The sequence below is a fragment of the Xenopus laevis genome, chromosome 1S (genome assembly GCF_017654675.1).
Source record: "Xenopus laevis strain J_2021 chromosome 1S, Xenopus_laevis_v10.1, whole genome shotgun sequence".
Lineage (NCBI taxonomy): Eukaryota > Metazoa > Chordata > Amphibia > Anura > Pipidae > Xenopus > Xenopus laevis.
In genome coordinates, this window is record NC_054372.1 from 174,664,810 (window position 1) to 174,692,182 (window position 27,373).

Here is a 27,373-nt window from a genome sequence, read left to right on the forward strand (position 1 = left end):
GAGCTGTACCGGTAAATGTTCCTACTGCGCATGCGCCAGAAGACGCCGGTCAAAGCAGGAAGAAGACTTGCGTGGGAGAAAATGGCGACTGTGAACTCCGTGGACAGGACCTGCGCAGAGGGGTGAGTAAAAAGTTAGGGGCATTTGCCCAGGGGGACAGGTAGGCCAGGGGGGAGGAGGGAGGGTGGGCAACACACGTGAGGGGGGAGGGGTTTTGCGCCCAGGGGGTTTCCTTCTCCTTTAAGTCACTCTTTACTGCTGTACTGCAAGTTGGAGTGATATCACCCCCTCCCTTTCACCAGCTGCCTGGTAGATCTAAGAACAGCACTCAATAGTAGAAGCCAAGTCCCACTAAGACACATTCAGTTACATTAAATAGGAGAAATAACAGCCTGCCAGAAAGTAGTTCCATCCTAAAGTGCAGGCACAAGTCACATGACTTGGGCAGCTGGGAAACTGACAATATGTCTAGCCTCATGTCAGGTTTCAAAATTGAATATGAAAATAACCTCTTTGCTCTTTTGAGAAATGGATTTCAGTGCAGAATTCTGCTGGAGCAGCACTATTAACTGATGTGTTTTGGAAAAACCCTGTTTTTCCATGACACTATCCCTTTTAGGCAACTTTATTTACATGCAATTAACCTGATGCAGTTTTATACTGCTTGCACCTGTTGTGTACATGAGGTGAGGAGCACTATTAACTGATGTGTTTTGAAAAAAACATGTTTTCCCATGACAGGATCCCTTTAATGGAGAGGAGTCTGCCAACGTTCCATCAGCCTAAAGGCACTGATATACAGCAGTAGAATGGTACATCAAGCCAAACACCCAAAAAATCATGGTTTATTTTAAATACTTTATAAACGGAGTTTTCTTGGTTTATTAATAAGCCCATGATGTTTATTAGCCACTATGTAAACAGAACTCTGTAGGAATGGTGAAATGAACCAACTCTTGAAGGAGTGGCCACCACGAGATTTATTATTATACAAAGACAAAACACTGAAGATCTCAATCCCATTATTTTAAAATAAAGAGCCATTCTTACCACAATCCATATTTATATATAAAACATCCCGATCCAGTCTCTAAAAAGACAGAAGAACGGTGACTTATAAAATCTATAGAAAGTCTTATATCTGTACAACTATGTACAAAGTCTGTGCGTTTATTCCCAGGACAAAAAAAGACGGATGAATACTGTTTAGACGTTGAGGTTTTCGGTCACATGATATAAGTGCCATCCTTGTAGTATTTGATAGTGTCCATCTGTTTGGTCATGACAAGGACATCTTGAAATGCGGCACTTAGGCCAGACATGTGCTGGAAGTAAGATTCTTTCTCTACTTGCACTGTGAGGTTATTCACTCCTGCATCCTTTAGAATGGACGTCACCTGGGATTCAAATAGAGACAGAACGACATTTATATTATGAAATTCATTCTTTATATACACCACTAGTCACCGTACTGCAATGAGCTAAAGATGCTTTTCAGCTGAAGGCACAGAGATTTATGTATTTAAAGGACAAGGAAAGTCTAAAATAGAATAAGGCTAGAAATGCTGTATTTTGTATACTAAACATAAACATGAACTTACTGCACCACAAGCCTAATCAAACAAATAATTTATGCTTTCAAAGTTGGCTACAGGGAGTCACCATCTTGTAACTTTGTTAAACATATTTGCAAGACTAAGACTGTGCACATGCTCAGTGTGGTCTGGGCTGCTTAGGGATCGTCATAAACAAAGCTGCTTGAGTTCTGCATGGCTGGGAAGTAAGGTGGGGGCTCCCCCTGCTGTTCATAAGTATGATTGTTTCCCTGCTCAGCAGTTAGGGACCGTCTGACAATTCCTATCCACAGCAGTAAATGAAGGGAGAATTTCACTGCATACAGTCAGGTTTCTTATAAAAACGGTACACATTTTTTAATTAAAGTATATTGGAGATAGGTTTCTTTTTCATTAAAGAAAGTAAAAATGGGATTTTATTTTTTTTTGCCTTTCCTTGTCCTTTAAGCATGTGTGCCTGGAAGTATGACTGCAGCCATTATACTACTTACCTCAACACATGCAGTAGATATAAATTTAGGGATGCACCAAATCCAGCATTTGCCCTTTTTCAGCAGGATTTCTAATCCTTGTGCCTGGCAGACACGAGTCAGAATCCTAATTTGCATATGCAAATAAGGGGCGGGAAGGCAAATCCCATAACAAGTAAAAGTTTTTTTCCACTTTTTCCCATCCCTAATTAGCATATGCAAATTAGGATTTGGTTCGGTATTTGGCCGAATCTTTCATGAAGGATTCGGGCAAATCCCAAATAGTGGTGCATCCCTAATACAAATAAAACAAGTTTATGCTCACTAGCAGTGAAACCAGTTGATACCTATTAGGGATGCACCGAATCCACTATTTTGGAATCGGCCGAACCCGGAATCCTTTGCCAAAGATTCGGCCGAATACCGAACCGAATCCTAATTTGCATATACAAATTAGGGATGGGAAAAACATTTTTACTTCTTTGTTTTGTGACAAAAAGTCAATTGATTTTCCTCCCGCCCCTAATTTGCATATGCAAATTAAGATTGCGTTCAACCGGGCAGAAGGAATCGACGGAGTCCTGCTGAAAAAAGGGGAGAATCCCGAACCAAATCCTGGATTCAGTGCATCCCTAATACCTATGGAGGAGGATGTTTTTATATTTATTATAATGCAAAAAAGCAACAGACACCTGCGATTTCTTTTGTCCTTGAAATTCTTTTTTTAACTATAACCAAAAAAATAAGAATAAAAAGACGATCTCTATTCCCCTGTGAGCCTGAATTCATAAACAGGTAACATCTGGTACAGAAAGGAAGCTTAAAGGAGAATGAAAGCTACCGAAGCAGGTTTAAGCTGAAAACAGGAAGTCTGATACAGAAGACAGATCAGGCCAGGGGTATAAGCAAATCCCTGTTAGTTTATGGTCTGTACAGCAGCTAGATGGCCCCATAGTAAATATTTCATGAATAAGCATCATATGGTATTAAATCTTATTTGCTCTTATTTTAATAAGAAAGGGTTAATTTTCATAGGTCATTTTCATATTGAGCAGGTTATGCCATTTACTTCATATCGACATCCCTTTTTTATTGTGCCTTTTAAACATTTCTTATTGAAAACAACATTTATAACTGGGGCCCACTTGGGATCTAAGATAAGTTAATACTTCACATTTCTCTTCTAATTCTATAAGAGTGGTGGCAAACTTGGCTACTGGGGGAGATTAGTCGCCCATCGACAAATCGACTCTTCCTCGAGCGACTGATCTCCCCTAAATGCCTTCCCGACATCTACAATGTAAATCGCTGGCAGTATGGCACTCGGAACATGAGGAACCTTCGGAAAGCCCTATCGATCCGAGTGACATCCCGCTGGCGATTCCGAAGTCACCTCATGAGGAAACTTTGGGTGACTTCAGAAAGCTGTAGCGATCCGTGTGCCATCCCGCTGGCGATTCCGAAGTTGCCTCACGAGGAAACTTTAGGCGACTTCGGAAAGCTGTAGCTATCAAAGTTCCATCCCGCTGGCGATTCCGATGTCGCCCGAAGTTGCCTCAAGAGGAAACTTTGGGGGACTTCGGAAAGCCGTAGCGATTCCAATGCCATCCTGCTGACGATTCTGAAGTCGCCGAAGTTGTCTCACGAGGAAACTTTGGGCGACTTCGGAAAGCCATAGCGATCCGAGTGCCATCCCGCTGGCGATTCCGAAGACGCCTGAAGTTGCCTCCCGAGGAAATTTTGGAAAGCCGTAGCGATCCGTGTGCCATCCCGCTGGCGATTCCGAAGTCGCCAAAGTTGCCTCACGAGGAAACTTTGGGCGACTTCGGAAAGCCGTAGCGATTCGAGTGCCATCCCGCTGGCGATTTACATTCTAGCAGACGGGAAGGCATTTAGGGGAGATTAGTCGCCCGAAAAACAGTTGATTTGTCACTGGGTGACTTATCTCACCCAGTAGCCATGTCTGTCACCACCCTAATGCTTCTAAGTATAATCAGCAGAGAGACTGAAGTGCACTTACCTGCTGGATGATCCTCTGCTCTACAACATCTGACAGCACCTGAACATGTATAGTCCCTGCAATGAGAGAGGCAGAATGGCGCCAGAAATGTGGATCCCGGTAGGAGATTAGACCATCAAGGTTAGATATCTAGAAGACGGAATTAAAGGATATCAGTATTTATATATGATCATTAATATAACTGGCTGACGACTAGGATTTTAGTGCTTTATTTTTAACTTCCCCATTAGTGGTTAAAAAAAATTAAACATGTTTCTTTATAGCATCTGGGTTGAGCTTTTGCCTGATTAATCAATGCTTTTATTAAAGTGTGGGTTTAAATTCAGTGACCAATCTATAAACAGAAGTACAGGTATGAGATCTGTTATCCAGAAACCTGTTATCCAGAAAGCTCCGAATTACAGAAAGGCTCCCATAGACTCTTTAAAATGATTTCCTGTTTCTCTGTAATAATAAAACAGTAGCTTGTACGTGATCCAAACCAAGATATAATTAATCCTTACTGGAAAAAAAACTAGCCTATTGGGTTTATTTAACGTTTACATGATTTTCCAATAGATTTAAGGTATGAAGATCCAAATTAAAGAAAGATCTGTTATCTGGAAAACCCCAGGTCCCGAGCATTCTGGATAATGGGTCCCACAGCTGTACACAGACCATAAAGTGTTTATTTTACAGTTGATATTGGGGTTCATAAAAATAACTGAGTGCTGCCATAACAAATACAGGTATAGGATCCCTTATCCGAAACCTGATATCCAGAAAGTTCCGAATTACAGAATGGCTGTCTCCCATAGACTCCATTTTATCCAAATAATCCAAATTTTTAAAAATTATTTCCTTTTTCTCTGTAATAATAAAACAGTACCTTGTACTTGATCCAAACTAAGATATAATTAATTCTTATTGGAAGCAGAACCAGCCTATTGGGTTTATTTAATGTTTAAATGAATTTCTAGTAGGCTTAAGGCATGAAGACCCAAATTAAGTAAAGATCAGTTATCCAGAAAACCCCAGGTCCCAAGCATTCTGGATAACAGGTCCCATACCTGTATACATAGTAACTCAAGGGTAGCGTTAGTGCTTACTTATATCTGTTACCCTGTCAGGACAGACAGTAGCTATACTGGACCCAAGGTAAATACCTTTCATGGAGCCTATTTTGTATAATACGGTCACATTAACAAGAGGTATACAACACTCTAACCTTTTCAAGTGCAATGTTTACTCCTTTTTCAGTTTCTGGTGGTATCCTCAGAAGAATCACCTGACAGGCATCCTTAAGCAAAGGTAGAACACTGGCAAATATTAAGACGGCAATGAATAGTGAGCATAAGGGGTCTGCAATCAGCCAGCCGAACTGTCGAATCAGGATGGTGGATACAATCACTCCAACACTTCCAAGTGTATCTGCCAGTACGTGTAAGAACACACCTAGAAAAGGAAAGAGATTATTAAAAACTTAAAGAAATTAAGTCATGATTTTTATAGGGCAGTTTTTATTTCTAATTACACTACAAATAATTCACTCCACAATATAAAATTTCATTCCTGAACCAGCAGTTGTAGTTTTTTTTAGTTGTAATATTGGTGTGTAGGTGCATCTCAGGTCGTTTTGCCTGGTCATGTGCTTTCAGAAAGAGCCAGTACTTTAGGATGGAACTGCTTTCTGGCAGGCTGTTGTTTCTCCTACTCAATGTAACTGAATGTGTCGCAGTGGGACCTGGATTTTACCATTGAGTGTTGTTCTTAGAACTACCAGGCAGCTGTTATCTTGTGTTAGGGAGCTGTTATCTCGTTACCTTCCCATTGTTCTTTTGTTAGGCTGCCAGGGGGAAAGGGAGGGGGTGATATCACTCCAACTTGCAGTACAGCAGTAAAGAGCGACTGAAGTTTATCAGAGCACAAGTCACATGACTGGCAGCAGCTGGAAAACTGACAATATGTCGCCCCGTGTCAGATTAAAAAAAAAATCTGTTTGCTCTTTTTAAAAATGGATTTCAGTGCAGAATTCTGCTGGAGCAGCACTATTAACTGATGTGTTTTGAAAAAAACATGTTTTCCCATGACAGTATCGCTTTAACTTTTGAAGTAGTTATTTTCTCATAGTGTGCTCTGTCCTTTTTCTACAGCTCCATTTGGTGTGGGTCAGAACAACAACAACGTTTACTACTCCTCTTGGGAAAGAAGACAAAATACACTGAATAAACATTTTCACTCATTTGGCTCAATTAATGGGCAGAGCCATAATCACTGGTGGCAGAGCTCATGGCAAAATACCAGTTGTGCGTTAATTAAAGCACCCAGGTTATCCAGACAGCTACAACCATTAATTATCATTGGCTATCCCACAGGAACAAACTGGAGCACAAATTGGCTAAGGATGCTGGGATCTGTTGCCATCAGCTGACAAATGGCAGGTTAGGTAGAACTGAATGATTAATATTGGATGCAAATATGTACTTACCTCTCATATTTGCATTCATCCCTACTCCAGCAGACCCATGAGCGTGTCCATGGTTGTGGTTATGTCCATGGTTATGGGTATGCCCGTGGTCACTATGCGAGTGACTGTGGTTGTGCCCGTGACTGTGTCCGTGGTGAGAATGGCCGTGATCATGAGAAGGACAACCTCCTCGTGAAGCCCCGTGGGAATGGGCATGGCTGAAAGCACAGATACCAACAAGGTTTACGATCAGTCCTCCAACTGAGACAGGCTGAAAGAGACAGCATACGGTTACAAAGATTATACTAATATAACAAGTAACATACAGACAGGTACCTACAATTAAAGCAGATGTTTAGTGCTTGTGCTGAACATACTGAATGATCTGCCTCACAAGAAGCAAACGTGGAGTAGCTTTAATTTCCCTTTTTTAAAGGACAAGAAAATAATTCTTATAAGAGGCATAACTCTCCTGCTGTTTGTGTGATCAGAAGCGATTTTGTAAAAAATAAAAACGCTAACTCCAAGAATAGGAGTTCCCATAATCTTACGCTTCTGCAGCAAGACCAAGACTGCGGCGTCTGTGCAGTAGATCATACTAGGAGGCAGCGCATGCGCATTTAACACTATTGGTGAGCGCAATTTCAGACTGAAAGCATCGCTTTCAGTTCACAGTCACCATCTTAATTGCGTCACTGAGGAGAACTTGGAGGCAGCGAATTTGGAAAAAGAGAGGTAAATTCAACACAGCGCTACAGGAGATAGGTGAGTTTTAAAAAAAAAAATACTTTTAATGATTAGTTAAACGCAGAGGCACTCTGTTTGATGAGGAGGAATGTAGTTGAAGGAGAACCAAACCCTTTATATTAAAATCCCCTACCCTACATAGACCCCCCCCTGCTCCCCCTCAGCCTAGGTGTTACCCTCAGTAAATGCCCCTAACTCTTTACTTACCCTTCGTTTGCAGAATCAGTGCAGCGGAGTTCACGGGTGCCATCTTCTTCTCTTCGGTAATCTTCATGCATAGGCGCATGCGCAGTTGAAGCAGTCTTACGCTATTTGACAATGCACCGAAAGTGACAGAAATTGCCGAAGCACCAGAAGAAGAACCGAAAGATTACCCAAGAGAACAAGATGGCGCCTGTGAGTTCCGCTGCGTTGAATCTGCAACGAGGAAAAGTTAGGGGCATTTACCGAGGGTAACACCTACTCTGGGGGGGAGCAGGGAGGGGGGTCTATGTAGGATAGGGGATTTTACTATAAAGGGTTTGGTTCTGCTTTAAAGGCTTTCCTTGCCCTCTAACTTAAGAAACAAAAAACATCCATTTTTTGTGATTAAAACTATAGGTAGAAAGTATGTTCAGCGCAAGCTTTATTGATTATGCTGAGCAAGGGTGTATACTGCCCCTTTTCAGTGTAACCAAAGCTGTTATTTATGTTTTATAGGCAGAGTACAATACAATGAGCTGCTGTAGTTCCAACATACAGGAGCCCTATGGACATCACCATCTCAATCCCTCTTTCCTCAACTTTCACATGGTCCATCCCTTTCCCAGTGCCTCAAACCCACACCTAAAGGTAAAAGAATCGCTGAGGTACTTTGTTAAAATGTGAATATGCAAATTAGGGTTAGGATTCACGTTGGTATTCAGCCAAATATTTTGTGGTGGATTCACAGCAAGAGCACGTGAAGCATATGGAACACTGCTCTCCCCCTACAGATTTTAGAGCTCAATCTCTGTGACAGAGCAATCCGGACCTCACAGGAAAAAAACATGAAGTCAGGATTCCAAGTTAAAAAGGTATAAGTTTTATTTGAACATTTGATATGCACACAAGCGTCCGAGGTCTGACATGTTTCGTGTCTACGCACTTTCTCAGAGACCTCTGAGACACAAAATGCGTCAGACCTTGGACGCTTGTGTGCATATCAAATGTTCAAATAAAACTTACAGTATACCTTTTTACCTTGAAATACTGACTTCGGTGGCTTTTTCCTGTGAGGTCGGAGTGCGCTGTCAATAGATTGACTATTATTGATACTGTTATTCCTTGGTGACTGCACCCGGGTCAAAGCACGGATCTGGTAAGAAAACGTTCTATTGAGTATTATCCAAACAGTTTATTTAAGCGGAGACTGTGTCACCTTCTAAGCGTGGGGTTCTGGGCGTTACGCACTTGAACCAACAAACAACTGGTGAGCAGTAAGCAGGAACATTTAAGTTAGCCTTGCCTTTCGGTGCCGGTGAATATCGGATTATTAAGCTGATTCGAAATAGTATTCCGTGTCTGCGTTGGATATAGTGTTGGATGCAATTTGTGCAGCTTCCTCTACCTGCACTGAAAAGTACAACTCCCACTTGTGTGCAGCTTCAAAGAACAAAATGGAGATTAGCCTGAAAATCTTTGCTCCGTTCCATGTAGCCACATGCAAGTGCGGAAGCTGTATTTTGAGGCCAGCGCACACAACATATTTTGGTAGGCACAAAGAATTTTCTGTAATTTATTGCATTTGTTCTGACCAGTGCACACAGGTTTTTAAAATTGCGCACACAAGTTTAACACAAAAGAATTCGGGGGAACAATGGAAACCACTAATTTGAGCTGATCGGCTTCTCTCTAACACATTAAAATCTGCAGCGGAGAGAAGCTTTCCATACGCTTTGTGTGCCTTTGCCCTTAAAGGGGCAAACTTAAATATGCCAAAATGTATTTGGCTTATCCCTATAAAAGAGCCTTATCAAGTGGTGATAAAATCATTTCAATGGCTAAAAGTTAGGGAAGCTCTAATGGTTAAAAAATAGTACATAGAGAGGGGTCCACAAAATACCAGTTTGATGTGCCAGATCTAGGGCTTTAGTTGCCAGCATAGTGCTGGTAATATACTGCCATTTTTAAATTTTTTATAGGAGATTAATAGGGAAGCTAAAAGGCGGCTTTAGGTTTCAGCCCCATTTGCATGCCTATAACTAAACAAATGTCTTCCTGAAGCGCATACGGCGATGCTGTTACCTTAATATGTTGCAATAAACCTCCTCAAATCCATCCGGAGTGTCGCCTGAATTGATTACTTGGACCTATATTAAAGTCGGAACGCTGGTGGCTGAGCACACAGAGCTGATTGTAGGGATATGGCGTTGGTGGGCGAATCTTGAGCAGTCACACTTCTATTGACCATTTGTTAATACACTAGTATGTAAAATGACTTCTTGAACTTACTGTAAGCATGTCTGTATTGATGTCTGGAGGGTCAAATATCCTGGCCACAGCCTCAATAAACACGAAAAATGATATAACCACCAGGAACAGCCCGTTGATAAACCCAGACAGAATTTCTACCCGGCCATACCTGAAAAAATAGGATAGACGACTATCATTGTGGTGTGATTAAAAAGGTTTACTTGTACTAAGTGGTTACAGGTACACATTAAAGTCTACACTGAAAATAATATAAAATGTGGGTGTGTTTATGTATGTACAGTCAGACTCCATTGTCGCTCCAGGTGAAATTCACTTAAAATTCAGGAAAAGCAAATTCTAGGAAGAAATGATTGCAACGGGACCATGAATAATCTGTGAAAAATGTAAATTCTGGAGATGTAGGTCAGGGTTCTACTGTATTACTGGATTCCATGTAACAGAGGGTAAGGATTCATGTAGGAGTTTCTATAAGTAATAAAGGGAATTGTCTGTAAAAGAAGCAGCAAACAAGGCAACTGCGGTATTATCAGCCATCACTGTATACATACACGTACCCATAAGAAAAGATTCGGGTTGCTTTCCACCGAGACATTAATGCAGCAATAAGGCCCATCACTAATGCAGAGCAGTCAAACAACATGTGGAAGCCATCAGATAATAACCCCAGACTATTGGTCCACACTCCATAGAAGATTTCCACAAACGTGAAAGCCTACAAACATTGAATGGATTAAAGTGTTACCACATACCAAGTATCCGACTCACAACATACACAGTAGTACCCAGCTAAATAGGATATACTTTTAGGAATGGTTTTAGAGTCTAGACCAGGGGACCCCAACCTTTTTTACTTGTGAGCCACATTTAAATGTAAAATGAATTGGAGAGCAACACAAGCATGAAAAAAGTTCCAGTGTGTACCAAATATTATTATTATTAACATGTATTTACTGTAAAGTAAATGTGTTTATACAACTAAATCACATGAATTACATGCATAGAACATATGGAGTTACATACATCACAATCAATACCGGTACAAAAGGTGAGGAAGGCCCTGTGCAGAAAGAGCTTACAATCTAAAGGGAAGGGAATAATACACAAGGTGTGGGAGTGGGCAAGATCAGAATTAAGTGGGTGAGAAATGTGGTATTGTATGTGGTGTTGCATTTGGTAGTTAAGCAGAGTGAGGGTAGGCTTCTCTAAAGAAGTGCGTTTTAAGAGATTTCTTGAAAGCAGAAAGGTTGGGAGAAAGTCGGACAAATCGTGGTAGAGAATTCCAGAGGAGGGGTGCAGCCCTTGCAAAGTCTTGAATGCGAGAATGTGAGGAGGTAATGAGAGAAGAGTTGAGTAGCAGGTCAGTAGAGGAGCGTAGTTAGCGGTTTGGTGAGTATATAGAGATGAGTTCAGAGATGTAGGGTGGGGCAGAGTTATGAAGTGCTTTGAATGTCAGGGTCATTAATTTGAATTTGATTCTGATAATGGAAGCCAGTGCAGGGATTGACAGAATGGTGTGGGAGAGAAGGAGTGGTTGCTGAGGTGTATGAGCATCGCGGCAGTGTTCATTATGGACTGGAGAGGTGACAGTCTCTGGTGGGGAAGGCCAATTAAAAGAGAGTTACAGTAGTTTAGACTGTGATTGGCAGCCCCTATATGGACTGGTGGCCTACAGGAGACTCTTGTTTGGCAGTAAATCTGCTTTTATGCAACCAAAACTTACCTCCAAGCCAGGAATTAAAAAATAAGCACCTTCTTTGATTCCACTGGGAGCAACATCAAAGGGGTTGGTGAGTAACATGTTGCTCGCAAGCTACTGGTTGGGGACCACTGGTCTAGACCATGGCAGGAAGGATATTTTCCCTGACCATCTTTAGAATTTCCCCCTTAATGAAAATATCTACTTAAAAGGGTGGTTCACTTTTCACTTAACTTTTAGTATGTTATTGAAAAGACAATTCTAAGCAACTTTTCAATCGGTCTTCGTTATTTATTTTATTTGAATTATTTGCCGCCTTCTGCTGACTCTTGCCAGCTTTCAAATGGGGGTCACTGACCCAATCTAAAGACAAATGCTCTTTAAGGCTACAAATATATTGGTATGGCTACTTTGTGTTACTTATCTTTCTGTTCAGGACTCTCCTATTCATATTCCAGTCTCTTTTTCAAATCAATGCATGGTTGCTAGAGTAATTAGGACCCTAATAGCCAAACTGCTGAAATTGCAGGCTGGAGAGCTCCTAAATAAAAAGCTAAAGAACTCAAAAAACACAAATAGAAAATGAAAACCAACTAAAAATTGTCTCAGAATATCACTCTACATAATACTAAAATGTAAAGGAACTGTTCAGTGAAAAAATAAAAACTAGGTAAATAGATAGGCTGTGCAAAATAAAAAATGTTTTTAATATAGTAAGTTAGGCAAAAATGTAATGTATAAAGGCTGGAGTGACTGAATTTCTAACATAATAGCCAGAACACTACTTCCTGCTTTTCAGCTCTCTTGGTTTACACTGACTGGTTACCAGACAGTAACCAATCAGAGACTTGAGGGGAGGAGGCATATGGGTCATATCTGTTGCTTTTGAATCTGAGCTGAATGCTGAGGATCAATTGCAAACTCACTAAACAGTTATGTCACATGTGGCCCCCCTTCAAGTCGCTGACTAACTCAAGAGTTATAGAGCTGAAAAGCAGGAAGTAGTGTTCTGGCTATTATGTTAGACATCCAGTCTCTCCCGCCTTTATACATTACATTTTTGGCTAACTATATTAGAATTTTTTTTTATTTTGCATAGCCTATTTACCCAGTTTTTATTTTCACACCGAACTGTTCCTTTAAAGGTGAACAACCCCTTTAACACAAAAACCTTTACAGGTATGGGACCTGTTATCCAGAATGTAGGGGACTTGGTGTTTTCGGGATAACAAATCTTTCAGTAATTGGGATCTCCATATCTTAAGTCTACTAGAAAATCATGTCAACATTAAATTAACCCAATAGGCTGATTTTGCTTCCAATAAATATTAATTATATCTTAGTTTGGACCAAGTATGAGGTGCTGTTTTATTATTAGAGAGAAAAAGGAAACATTTTTTTTTTAAAATTTGGATTATTTGGATAAAATGAAGTCTATGGGATCAGACTTTCTGAAATTCGTAACTTTCTGTATAATTATATAGTGCGATAACTGTTCGACTACATGTTATGTACTTGTGTCAGCTATGTCCATACCTCTGGATAGCCAAACACAGACATTTACATGCAATTAACCTGATGCAGTTTTTCTGCTTGCACCTGTTGTGTACATGAGGTGAGGAGCCTATTAGGTCAAACTTCATGGGGTTAATAATATCTTCATGTGTTCTCGTGTTGGGCCAATTTAGGTTGCCAATAAACACTGCAAGAGAATGTAGAATGCCCTTAGAGCAGTGGTTCCTAATCTGTAGGGCTGCCTCCTTAAGGGACGTAAACCTTGATGAGATATTATGTGGGAAAGCCATGGATTTGGCTCAGTCGATACGAGACTCGTCACTGCACATAGACCAAAGGAAGAACATACCAGATTTAGACACAGGAAGTAGAAGATCTGTCTGGAGTCGTACTCGTCTAGGATTTGCTTCAGTGAATCTTTCAGGAACCTGGGCATGGAGGGGGAAGTATTGTGCAAAGCATCTCCCATAAAGTTATACAGCGGTGTGCCCTCAGGGGAGTAACCCACCAGCGTGCCCTTCTGTCCTTTTCTTGAAGATGATGCCAAGATTTGTGCAGCTGAAAAAAAATCAACATTAGGAATCGGGAAAGCTCAACAAACCACAAGGTTGTAATAATACACAGGGACAAAAATTATAGTATTTACAGCTCACAGGGTTTGATAATCCAAAATCATTATGGCAGGTAACTTAGTTCCTGGTCTAACTCAGGACAAGTCTGTGTCTCTATGTCTGCGACAGGTCATTTAGAATTTAAGTTCCCCTGGGGCAAAGACAGTAGATTGATTAAATACTTTCTAATGCAACGTTTGCAGATATTGTCTGTTTTATTTAAATTAGGGATGCACCGAATCCACCATCTTGGATTTGGCCGAACCCCCGAATCCTTTGCGTAAGATTCGTCCGAACCCCCGAATCCTTCGCAAAAGAATCGGCCGAATACTGAACCGAATCCTAATTTGCATATGCAAATTAGGGGTGGGAAGGGGGAAACATTCTTTACTAAGTCATGCAATTTCCCTCCCCGCCCCTAATTTGCATATATAAATTAGGATTCGGTTCGGCCTGGCAGAAGGATTCGGCAGAATCCGAATCCTGCTGAAAAATGCCGAATTCAGGCTGAATCCCGAATTCGCTGAATCTCTAATTTAAATAAAGGTTTAATAATTACATTTATGTATCTGATACTGTAGGTAGTAGAATAGGTATCTCAACATGTAGACAGAGTAATCAGAACTGTATAGTTTTGATCATATAGTAGATCTGTCTGTATATCCTTATACAAATATGGCATCTATTATCCGGAAACCTGTTACCCATAATGCTCCGAATAACGGAAAGGCCGTCTCCCATAGACTACACTTTATCCAAATAGTCCAAAGTTTTAAAAATGATTTCCTTTTTCTCTGAAATAATAAAACAGTAGCTTGTACTTGATTTAAACAAATATATAATGAATCCTTGTTGGAAGCCGAACCAGCCTATTGGGTTTATTTAATGTTTACATGATTTTCTAGTAGACTTAAGGTATGAAGATCCAAATTAGAGAAAGATCGGTTATCCGGAAAGCCCCAGGTCCCGAGCATTCTGGATAACAGTTCCCATACCTGTATATACGATTAGTTTTGAGGGTTTTCAAGCAGCAGTTTCACACATGCACACAGAGCAAATGTGAAATACAGTGAAACCTCAATTTTACATCCCCTGATTTTAAGTTTTCCTTCATTTTACATTGTTGTTTGTGGTCCCACCTATATATATTATGCATAATACATTTCCCTGATTTTACATTTTCCTGGATCCTACACCATTTTTTCTGGTCACCTGAAAAACTTAAAATGGGGGGGTTCTACTGTAATATACAAGCTATATTTCACCACAAACAGAATCATTGGATACAGTTTATAAAAAGGGAATACTCACACAGAATGAAGAAGATGGCACTGACCACTACACCCCCAGACAGCACATGCTCAGTACTCTGCTGATGTGCAGGTTTATTCATGGCCCGCAGCTGATCAGTTATTGGATGGGTCCAGAAATTACCCAATAGCAGCGCGCTAGTAAAAATGAGGAAGGACCCATAACGAGCACATTTTGAAGGCTCCATTTTAACAGAACAAACAGATTCTACGTAAAAATCCATAATCATGACAGAAAAAATGACAGTCATAAAAGGCATTACGAGTGCAGACCAGGACTCTACTTTGCTCTGAAATAAATATAAGATAGAAAGTCAACATTAATAGGGCAGCGCATGAACAGGTGAACTAGCAAAACAGATACTATAAATAGTAAGGGGCAGATTTATTATTATTATAAGAGTCAAAGTGAAAATTCTAATTTGAATTTGGTCAAAACTATCAAATTCGAATTGTGAATTACCCAAACTCGATTCGAGTTTTAATTAGAATTTTGAGATTTATCATACTCTGGACCTCGAATTCGTATATTCGATATCTAAAACCTGCCGTATTACTGTATTAGTCAACGGAGAAGTCCATGGATCAATTTGGTGATGTTTGCAGCCTTCCTGACATTCAAGTTTTTTTTCAGAGAAAAAAAAACTCGAATCGGGTCTTTTTAAATTGGAATCGAGTTTTCGGGTCGATTCAGTCAGACTTTACAAAATTTGATTTTAATAATACATTTCGATTGGTTGAATTTCAAATTCATGGGTGTTTTTAAAAAAACTCACATGAATTCGAAATTCGACCCTTGATAAATGTGCCTCCAAGAGACCTGAAAACAATATATGCCTATAAGAACAATAAAGGAACATGTATTTAATTATTTATGACTTGTCGTCCATTGATTGACTGTGCACAATTGCAAATACCACTTTTTTGACATTTTTATTTTCAAGCCTTTCCCAACTAATATTCATTGTGACATTCAAATAAATGTCTGGTTGCCAGGGTCTGAAAACAATAGGCCAAATGTCTTAAAGTGGCCATAAGTAGACCAGTCCTCTGGCCCAAAGACCAAGCTGACAGATACTATAAGAGTGGCCATAGAAGCGCATGGCTAGAGTTCCTTTTAACTTTATAGTTTTAATTTGCAGAAATGAATGGAACTGCAGGAAGTTAGTTATCTGTGAATCCTCCACTCCCCAATGCACCAGGCAATCACAAGTGAAGCAGGCAAAGTAACTTGGATAACCTGCCTAAATTTAGAGCTAAGCTCCTCTTTAATTACATTAAACACACAGAAGTTCCCTGTGTTCATCTCCAGTTTGATTTATGCAGCAGGTGTGTGCCTTGTTTAAATAACAAGTCACAGTTTAAACAGCATACCATAATTTAAGGGACGGCTAGTGCTGGAGATGTGAACAATACTGACAAGAAAATTGTAAGATTTTGGATCTGATCTTAAAGGAGAACTAAACCCTAAAATTAATATGGTTTAAAATGCCATATTTTATATACTGAACTTATTGCACCAGTGTAAAGTTTCAGCTTGTCAATAGCAGCAATGATCCAGGACTTCAAACTTGTCACAGGGGGTCACCATCTTGGAAAGTGTCTGTGACACTCACATGCTCAGTGGGCTCTGAGCAGCTGTTGAGAAGCTAAGCTTAGGGGTCGTTACTAATTATCAAGCAGAAAATGAGGTTTGTCTGTAATATAAGCGGATGCTAAAAGGCTGATTATTAAATTCTGATGCTAATTGCACTGGTTTCTGTGCTGCCATGTAGTAATTCTGTATTAATTACTAATGAGCCTTATATTGTGACATTTCTATTCTATGTGTACTGTATATTGTCAGTGGGTCCCTAAGCTCAGTAAGTGACACCAGCACAGAGCATGTGCAGTGAATCAGCAGAAAAGAAGATGGGGAGCTACTGGGGCATCTTTGGAGACACAGATCTTTACTGCTAAAGGGCTGTGGTTGCCTTGGGCTACAGAACCACAAAACAATGTACAACATTTCTAGCCTAGTCCTTTAGTTAAGCTTTAGTTCTCCTTTAAAACAATTCTTGGCCCAAGACTGCAAGTTCAGACTGATATTTCTTTTACCTCGGTAGTTGCAGAAAGGAAGATGACCCATGGGCACAGTATTATTACAGAGACAAGGTGAGACAAAGCCTGAAGACGCTTGGCACCACCAATATCTAAAGAGAGCTTTCTGGAAGCTGTGTGAAAACCAACATTGAAACATAAAGCCAACACAAGCAGCAGTACTCCTCCCTGAAACCAACAAGAAAACAGAAGAACTTAAATTAATAGATGCATTTGGACAAAGAAATAATCAGCATAAACATTTTAGAGGAATTTAGAACTTAAAGTATAAGGAATGATACATTCGATTTCAATGGGGGGGCTCTTTGGAAAATATAATAAAGAAAACCAAGATTATATATATTTTCTGTTTGTTTTCTTTGAGAAAGGTCACCGGAACTTTGGGCTTTCAATAAAAGTTTTTCTCCTTTCTCAAAGAGCTGATGAGTGCTGTACTTATGTTACCTTTAAATGCTTGCTCTCTATTATAATTAACACATATATATATATACACACACACACATATATATATATATATATACTTTTTTTTCTGAACATTTACCTTATGGTCAGCAACTCCTAAGAGTGAAAAAGCTCGGTACATGAAGTGTGTGAGTGCACTGTCATGGCGCCCTTCAGCTAATGCAGAACTTGTAAGGAAAAAAAAAAAACAGCCCAAACAGTTAATATTATAAACTGTATTTTACTTTGACTTTGATAACACCTGAAAACATTAGGGATGCTCCAAATCCAGGATTCGGTTTGGGATTCGGCCAGGATTTGGCCTTTTTCAGCAGGATTCAGATTCGTGCGAATCCTTCTGCCCAACCGAATCCGAAAACAAGGAAGTAAAAAAAGTGTTCCCCTTCCCACCCCTAATTTGCACATGATTCGGTATTCGGCCGAACCTTTCACGGAGGATTCGGGGGTTCGGCCGAATCCCAATTAGTGGATTCGGTGCATCCCTAGAAAACACATTTTCTATGCTTGTATTTATAATTTAATAATGGCTAATCCTTAAAGAGACAATAATAGAGAATAATGGCTCTGAAAAGGATACGGTGCTCAGCTATTTTCGCCATGAGATCATCATTATCAAAAAGCAGCAAACATATCACGGCAATAATAAAGAATGCAGCTCCCCGAGTCTGTGAAGAAAAAAAAAACAGAAGGAGGGCAATCAATAAAAATCTCTTTAGATTAGGGATCCTACTTCTGATTCAGAATTACAGCTCCCAGTATCCACTGAATGTGTTAGCAATCACAATAGAACTCAGTAGAGCTGCAGTAACCTGTGCAACACTTGCCCCAGTCTAATAACTCATAGCAAGTAATGACATATAGCAATGTGGCTTGCTGTATACAAAATAGGGATGCAGCGAATCCAGTGTTCCGTTCCAGGATTCAAACAGGATTCGGATTCCGCCGAATCTTTCTGCCCGGCCGAATCCTAATTTGCATATGCTTATTAGGGGTGGGAGGGAAATCACGTGAGTTTTTGTTACAAAACAAGAAAAAAAAGCTTTCCTCTTCCCACCCCTAATTTGCATATGCAAATTAGGATTTGGTTCGGTATTCGGCCGAATCTTTCGGGAAGGATTCGGGGGTTCGGCCGAATCCATAATAGTGGATTCTAGGGATGCACCGAATCCAGGACTCGGTTTGGGATTCGGCCTTTTTCAGCAGGATTCGGATTCAGCCGAATCCTCCTGCCCAGCCGAACCGAATTTGCATATACAAATTAGGGGCGGGGAGGGAAGTAAGGAAGTAAATTTTTTTTTACTCTTCCTACCCTTAATTTGCATATGCAAATTATGGTTTGGATTCAGTTCGGTATTCGGCCGAATCTTTGGCGAAGGATTCGGGAGTTCACCTGAATCCTAAATAGTGGATTCGGTGCATCCCTAGTGGATTCAGTGCATCCCTAATACAAAATATTACAGAAAACACACATACCTTGGATGGCCCTCCTCCAGAACCAGTAAAAAGCACAGCGAGCAATGAAATGACTACAATATCACTATGCTCAAACAGCAGCAAGGTCCTAGGAACAAAGAAACACAAGGGGACGATTTTATGGATCACAAAGCCAAAGCCCTGCACTACCACATCCGCACATAAACTAAACTCTATGTAGAGAGTAGCATCAGTTATTTAAGGGTTGTGATATAATCCAAACTAGGCAGCTGTATTTAGAATCATGAGTATAGGATTCCACCAATCAAAGGGCATGAGCTGCTTCACATTAGTACCCAAAATGCCATTATGCGTGAGGTGTGTGTAGGGTTGCCACCTGTCCGGTTTTGACCCGGACAGCCCGGTATTTTGAGGGGCTGCCCGGGTCTATACTTCCTGCCCGGTTTTCCAAATAAGGAAAACCAGGCGGGATTCCCTTGATTGACACGGCGATCGACCAATCGCTGATTGCGTGTCATAGCCCCCGCCCACTGATATCACAGGCACGCCCACTGACGTCACAGACACGGAGTCTATGGGAGATGGCCTTTCTGTAGTTTGGAGCTTTCTGGATAACGGATACTATACCTGTGCTATACTTGTCCCTTGCAGCACAATTACTTTTGTTAGGCCTATAGCACAACTATTCTAATCAAACACTGCCTTCATGACTTCAGATATACAAGGTGCTGTTTAAAGGAAAACTATATCCCCAAAATGAACACTTATGCAACAGATAGTTTACATCTTATTAAGTGACATATTAAAGAATCTTACCAAACTCAAATATATATTTAAGTAAATCTTGCCCTTTTACATCTCTTGCCTTGAGCCACCATTTCGTGATGGTCTGTGTGCTGCCTCAGAGATCACCTGACCAGAAATACTTCAACTCTAACTGTAACAGGAACAAGTGAGGAAGCAAAAGACAGAACTGTCTGTTAATTGGCTCATGTGACCTAACGTATGGTTTGTTGGTATGCACCATGAATCATAGAATCCCAGGGGCCGGCCCTTATTTTTTTAAAATGGCAATTTTCTATTTATGATTACCCAATGGCACATACTAGTAAAAAAGTATATTATTATGAACATGGTTTATTTACATAAAGCAGGGTTTTACATATGAGCGGTTTTATGCAATATCTTTTTATAGAGACCTACATTGTTTGGGGGGTATAGTTTTCCTTTAATAAGCAGTAGCAATTATATAATTAAGTAGATGTGTTGCATATCCTGAGTGGGTGCCCAGTAGAAATGGAATGCAAACGTGAGTACCCTATAAACTATATCTGTGATATTACAACTGGTCGATTCAAAGACTGGCAAATATTAGGTCAATATTATAATGTTACCTTAGTGGGCCACAGAGCGTCAGGCCAAAGAACCACAGGAGTGAGATAATGCAGCTTACAAAAGCATGTTTTACAATACTGACCCACTGAAAGGGAAAAAAAAATACAAAAAAAGTTATCAGAGCAACCTGCATTTAAACATAATATCACTAAATATATTACTAAATATAATGCAGACTTATTTTTTTCCACAGAAGTGAATTTGAGCTGTGTAGTCAGACGTAATGCATTTAACTGTACGGTAACATAAAAGTTACTTAGATGCAACAAGTAATATTTGTGTTGGCATGTGAATTGTTCTCTGTCTGTTCCTGAAAGCAGTCTAAGAACAACTAACAACTACACTGCCATGCTGTAGAAAATAATTAAACTTCATGCAATGTTAATGAACGTGCCTATGCTGGTACAAGTATGGGATCCGTTATCTGGAAACCCATTATCCAGAAAGTTCTGAATTATGGAAATCAGATTTTTAAAACAGTTAGAATTGTTTGTTTAATGTAAATCATCAGCTCACTATACCTTCTGCAAGATGCAGAAAATTGTAGGATAGGAAGGAGCATTACAATCCGCAGTCTTAGCCGCAAAATTCATTTATTGTCACAACATGTTTCGGATCATCATGGATCCTTTTTCAAGTGAGTCACTTGAAAAAGGATCCATGATGATCCGAAACATGTTGTGACAATAAAGGAATTTTGCGGCTAAGACTGCGGATTGTAATGCTCCTTCCTATCCTACAATTTTCTGCATGAGTACAAGTTTGGCCTGGCTGGTGTGGCCTAAGTAGGAAAGTGAGCTACACAGGTGGAGATCGTTTGAACAAATCTTCATTCTTGCTTGTACCTTCTGCAAGATCTCCCCTATCTCCACTGCAGTTCTAGCTAAGGCAGGCATCTTGGATTTCACTGGCTCCTCCTGCCTATATCTTCCCAGCCAACAACAGCTCTGAAATATCGCACAGTAGCTTGTACTTGATCCAAACTAAGATACAATTAATCCTTATTGGAAGCAAAACCAGCCTATTGGGTTTATTTAATGTTTACATGATTTTCTAGTAGACTTAAGGTATGAAGATCCAAATTACGCAAAGACCCGCAATCCGGAAACCCGTATGTTCCAGAATGTACGAGTTGACCATAGGCCTTACGTCCTAAATTATAGTTAGCATTCACAGACAGGTAATTTGCAGGCAAGTTTGATACATTATTTTTAGCTCAATTACTGCAGATTGGAGAGCATTTAAGAACTTGACCAGGCCGAGTATTAGCAGAACATCTTGCTGGTTTTTGTTAATCGCTCACCTGTCGTTTTGTAATTGTCTTTCCAGACGAAAATGGCTTTTGAAACAAAACCATGAAACATCCAGAACTGTAAAGGGAGAGAAAGAAAGGGGATTAACCAATAACAATAATAGCATAATGTACAACATGTGCGGCACATAAACAGGCTGCAATCTTAATGGCCCCCAAACACAGGCCGATAAAAGCTGCCGACAGACCGAGTAGGCAGTTTATTTTCCCGTGTGTGGGGCCATCCGACAGGCTTCCCCGATCGATTGGTGGTCGAAAGTCGGCCAGATCTCGATCGGCAGTTTAAAAAAATCCCGTTGGATCTCGGTCGCATCTGTGCGTTTATGTGGTCCCGTGATACAACGCCCGTATAAGATCCATTCTGATCCGATCGTTGGGCCCTAGGGCCCACGATCGGGTCAGCCCGATCTTCAATGTGGGCATTTCGGGCAGAGAGAGCCTCTCGTTTGGCAACATATAAGCAGATCTCTACGTCTTATGGCCATGGAGGCACATTTATTAAGGGTCGAATTTCAAATTTATGTGTGTTTTTTTTTTTTTTTTTTTTAAACTCCCATGAACTCAATATTCAACCAATAGAAATGTATTAATAAAATGGAATTTTTAAAAGTCGGATGAATAGAATCGACCCGGAAACTCAAATCAAATTCGAATTTAAAAAACTTGATTCTAGTTTTGTTCTCCGAAAAAAACTTGAATATCAGGAAGGCTGTAAACAACTTCAAATTGATCCCTGGACATCTCCCATTGAATTAAACAGCAATTCTACAGGTTTTTAGGTGGCGAATAGTCGAATTCGAGTTCTTTATGGGCCAGAGTATGATAAATCTCGAAAATCTATTTTTTTTAAAAAAAAAACTCAACGAATTTGAAAAACTCCTTAGTTGAATTTGACAGCTTTAACCATAAAAAAACTTGAGAATTCGGATTTTCAATTTGACCCTTAATAAATCTGCCCCCTAGTGTTAGACCTTAGGGGTAATTTGAGATGCAGAAGTGCAAAGAAAAAAAAGGGGGGCATTGCATTAAGCAAATTCCAGCAAGTCTCTGCACTCTGAAATAAAGCTTCCTTGGTGATGTATTGGTGAGAGGCGGGAAGCACCTGTGTGTCCCTCCTCCCTCTATATTGGGCATCATGGGCACATTTAGGAGCACAAGGAAATATTTTCACCTGTCATTAACCCTTAGAACCTGACCAAATAGCATTGAATATTCTGCTAGCTAAAAGCAAACATCTGATTGCTTGCTATGGTTTAAGTAATAAAATGACCTGGTGTTCATTAAAGCAGGGGTCCCCAACCTTTCTTGGACTGGGGCAAAATTTTTTAATTTTTTTTGCAAGGGCCAGGGGTGGGGTCGGGGTCAGGGGCAAGTCCAATTTGGCGCACCACGTTATTGCGCACTGGGCTCGGCGGCCCAGTGCGGGAGTGTCGGCGGCCCGGTGGTTGGGGACCCCTGGACCCGACTGACTTCTGTTGAATTTTGTATTATGAGAGTGGGAGCACTGTTGTGCATTTCAGTTCTGCATGTGGAAATGCTCGTGATTGTACTATCAGTGCAACAGAACCTTGGGTATCCCTGCAAGCAGTCACTTCTGAATTTCTATGTGAGCTGTGTTCCCTTTAGAACTTGCAGATATTTAGGCCACACACACCTTTGATTTCTAAGTCTTTAAGGCACAGTAACAACTGAAAGTACATTAAAGGGGTGGTTCACCTTTGAGATAACTTTTAGCATGATGTACAGAGGGATATTCTGAGACAATTTGCAATTGGTTTTCATTTATTCATATTTAAGGTTTTTGAGTTATTTTAGCTTTTTATTCAGCAGAGCTTCAATTTGCATTTAGACAATCTGGTAGCTAGGGACCAAATTACCCTAGTAACCATGCACTGATTTGAATAAGAGACTGGAATATAAATAGGAGAGGGACTGAATAGAAAGATGAGTAATAAAAAGTAGCAGTAACAATACATTTATAGTCTTAGAGAGCATTTGCTTTTTAGTAGGGGTCAGCGACGTCCATTTGAAAGTTACAGAGTCAGAAGAAAAAGAAAATAACTATAGAAAGTAATTCATGAAGACCAATTGAAAAGTTGCTTAGAATGGGTCATTCTAGAACAAACTAAAAGGTACTTTAAAGGTGAACCACCCCTTTAATTTAAATATAAGTCACTGCACTAATATCCTTATATTTTACAAGAGGGGGCACTTTAATCATTAACCCAGTGATGTAGACTTTTGGCACATGGCAGTAAAGAAAATGGAACAAGTCAGGGAAAAAAGAGTCCCTGTGTAGACTATGACTGGACTTCACAGCGTCACATGTGCTGATGAAAGTCATTAGGATGAGTCCCCTACTGAAAATATACAATAAGAACCTGCAAGAAGAAGCTAAGAGAGAGTCAGAGAGAGTCAGCATGAGGTAAATATGTCAGAATGGTTAAATACTATTAAAAAATGCATAAAAAAATAATAAAAAAACTAGAATAGCATTTTCACCATGCATAAAGGAGATATAAAACAGTTTGGAATAGCCTCCAAAGCAGACTTACCCTAGTTTTAATATAAAGATAAACTGTACAATGTGGACCACTTTTAATAGATCATAGGATTCAAATATTCCAAGAGCCTTCAAAAACTTTGTGAAGCACAGGAGCACAATGTATCGAGTTAACCTGCGGGGTAAAAAAAACAAAACCATAAGACAAATGTGAGATATGATTTGTAGCAGCAGCAGCAATATCACAAGAGGTTTATTCACTTTAAAAGGAAAATAAAGGAAAAAAATGGAGCATCTTTTGCCATTGTGAGTTGAATGAATGGGGCAAAGAATGACATTGTCAGAAAGTGGCAGGTCAATAATGAGTCTGGTGTGCAGAGGAGAGTGAGTGAGATGGCTAGTTGTAGCCCTTGGGCAATGCTGAGCCACTGCCACAGGATCTCCTCTTGTAAACGCAGGGGGATGGCATTTATTGACACACACACACACTTTGGAAACCAGCCAAAGTTTTTTCTTGCCCTAATGTGCCAAGCCTGCGTCTCCCGTTGCATGATGGGTAATGTCGTTTTTGCTAAACAATTTGCCACGTTTAATGTACGACTACAATACCCAGCATGCAATGGGACCGACTTGTGTAGAAGTCGGGAGTTACCAGATTTTAAGCTCTGTACCCCAGTCTCCTGTCCCTCTTAAGCATTCTTGCATTTTCCAGTGACTTTCCTCAATTTCAGACAATTTTGGGGCAAAATCTGTTGGCCCCCAAAATAGCTAGAGGTTGACCTGTTTTACCAATAAATGTATGGGACCTGTTATCCAGAATGCTTGGGACCTGGGGCTTTCCAGATAATGGATCTTTCCATAATTTGGATCTTCATACCTTAAGTCTACTAGAAAATCATGTAAATATTAAATAAACCCAATAGGCTGGTTTTGCTTCCAATAAGGATTAATTTTATCTTAGTTGGGATCAGGTACAAGCTACTGTTTTATTATTACAGAGAAAAAGGAAATCATTTTTAAAAATTTGGATTACTTGGATAAAATGGAGTCTATGGGAGACGACCTTTGTGTAATTCTGAACTTTCTGGATAAAGGGTTTCCAGATAAGGGATCCCATACCTGTATTTATTGGAAGAGTGTATTAAGGCCTCATGGGGCTCCCACGGTAGTTATGCCCCTGGCCAATCTGATTCATGGGAATATTAGCGAAATAGTGAGGCCTATTTTCACATTTATTCGTTCACTTTTTAAAGGAGAAGGAAACCCCCTGGGCGCAAAACCCCTCCCCCTCCTGGCCAAATGCCCCTAACTTGTTACTCACCCCTCTGCGCAGGTCCTGTCCACGGAGTTCACAGTCGCCATCTTCTCCCACTCGCGTCTTCTTCCTGCTCTGACCGGCGTCGCCTGGCGCATGCGCAGTACGAACATCTACTGCGTCGAATGTCATGAAATCGGAAAACTTTGTGACATTCGGCGCATGCGCAGTAGATCCGTACCTGTAAATGTTCATAATGCGCATGCGCCAGAAGACGGCGGTCAAAGCAGGAAGAATACGCGCGTGGGAGAAGATGGCGACTGTGAACTCCCTGGACAGGACCTGCACAGAGGGGTGAGTAACAAGTTAGGGCCATTTGCCCAGGGGGGACAGGTAGGCCAGGGGGGAGGGGGGGCAACACACAGAGCATATTGTGCTATTTTGGGGTTACTTTTGTGCCTCTTGTGTAGTTTTGAGAATGAGACGTGACGAGTCTGCACTGGAATGAACTGCCCAGAGCCTCACACACAAACAGCTGCCCGGGCACCAGACATGAGGGGACAATAGTCTGCTCCAATAAACAAGTATTACCTGGACTCTGGCGCATCCACTGGCCCCAGGCGGCCGCTGCTCATGACATTACTGCTGTACTTCTCCTCCATGTCTGCGAGTCTCCCTCTTGGGAACAAGACTTCCGCCAATAGGGAGCTACAGCTTCATCTACGGAAACACCGAGGGCAAACTACATAAGGACAGTCAAACCGCAGCACAAACACATACTTCCCCCCCACAAGCAGCCTTCAGCACTGCCAACTAGCCGGTCTCAGACGATCAGGCCCGTCACAGTCACCTGACCTGCTGATGTCACCAAACTACAGGCAGCCATTTGATCCAAACCTTGTTCTTTTGCGTTTGGATGTTCACAGCTGAGATTTCCTTGAAGGGTGCACGTCCAGTGGCAGCAGTGCCACCTAGTGGCCATGAAAGGTTCGCTCATTCATTCTCTGTCTGATCCTCTGACTACAATGTACAGAGCTCACCCAGTCACTAGAAAGCTGTGTATCTACTGATCTATTGATCTATTGCAACTAGTCATGGGCCAATCTGTCCCCTTTCGATTCGCCGAAAAATCGGCGAAACTCGGGAAAAATCCGTGAAACGGCGAAAAATTTGCCAAACACGTTGAAGTCAATGGGCGTCAAAATAATTTTGACATGTAACAATTCTGACACAAGCGACACATTTTTTGGGCGCGAAAGTGAAACTCTGGAAAAATTTGTGAAACGGCGAAAAATTCGCGAAACATATTCAAATCTATGGGCGTCAAAATAATTTTGACATTTAACAATTCTGACACAAGCGACAATTTTTTGGGGCGCAAAAGTAAAACTCTGAAAAAATTTGCGAAATGGCGAAGTTTTGAAGCCAATCAGCGTCATAATAATTTTGATGCACGACAATTTTGACGGGAACAACAATTGTTTTGGCGCACGACTGTAAAACTCTGGAAACATTTGTGAAACGGCGAAAAATTAGTGAAATACATTGAAATCTATGGCCGTCAAAATTATTTTGTCCAAATAAATTAGAGTCAATGGGCGACCGAAAAAATTTGGACGTGTGACAATTTTTATACGCGGGACAATTTTTTTTTGTTGCTGCTAATTTTCCAGAGAGAATTTTCTAGGCCATTTCATGAAATGCGGGAATTCGCCCATCACTTTTTGCAACCAATCAGAATTTGAAGTTGCTTTCAATTTTTGTATTTTTTGTTTTCTTATTTACACGATTTTGTGACTTGGTACGGTAACGGCAGCTTCATTTGTTGGGTTAATTGACCCCCGGCATTTAGAAAACAATTTGACAGTCAGAAAAGAACACAAATAGGACCACATAGAAATATAAAATATATAAAAAAAAAAAATCAGATTTCCCATAAAGTGAAGATCTGTTCAATGTGTTTGTGGTTGCTGGGATCAGTGACCTGGAAAAAAAAGATAATATATAGGAAAAAATAAAAAAAATCAAGACCAATTGAAAAGACACTAATAACATGTGAGAGGGCCCTG

General features: G+C 40.5%; 1 protein-coding gene across 1 annotated transcript; it reads right to left on the reverse strand.

Moving 5' to 3' along the window:
- Positions 1-927: 927 nt before the first annotated feature.
- slc30a5.S (solute carrier family 30 (zinc transporter), member 5 S homeolog) lies at positions 928-26,185 on the reverse strand. The gene is made up of 16 exons (XM_018244468.2): positions 25,896-26,185; positions 24,102-24,224; positions 21,538-21,604; positions 20,234-20,319; positions 18,879-18,966; positions 17,983-18,070; positions 17,485-17,561; positions 16,941-17,111; positions 14,845-15,133; positions 13,272-13,480; positions 10,266-10,423; positions 9,730-9,859; positions 6,532-6,781; positions 5,272-5,498; positions 4,065-4,193; positions 928-1,397 (listed from the first exon to the last, which is right to left on the reverse strand). The coding sequence occupies exons 1-16, from the start codon at positions 25,964-25,966 to the stop codon at positions 1,227-1,229; spliced, it is 2,334 nt and encodes a 777-aa protein (XP_018099957.1). The 5' UTR covers positions 25,967-26,185; the 3' UTR covers positions 928-1,226.
- Positions 26,186-27,373: the final 1,188 nt, after the last annotated feature.

What these genes read in the sequence shown, in the direction of transcription:
- slc30a5.S (XM_018244468.2), bottom strand. Translation starts at nt 25,966, where the DNA reads ATGGAGGAGAAGTACAGCAGTAATGTCATGAGCAGCGGCCGCCTGGGG. An exon ending in AGACAATTACAAAACGACAG is followed by an intron (nt 20,320 to 21,537) that starts GTGAGCGATTAA and finishes TTTCCCTTTCAG; the next exon opens with TGGGTCAGTATTGTAAAACA. An exon ending in GGCGAAAATAGCTGAGCACC is followed by an intron (nt 17,562 to 17,982) that starts GTATCCTTTTCA and finishes GTTCTGCATTAG; the next exon opens with CTGAAGGGCGCCATGACAGT.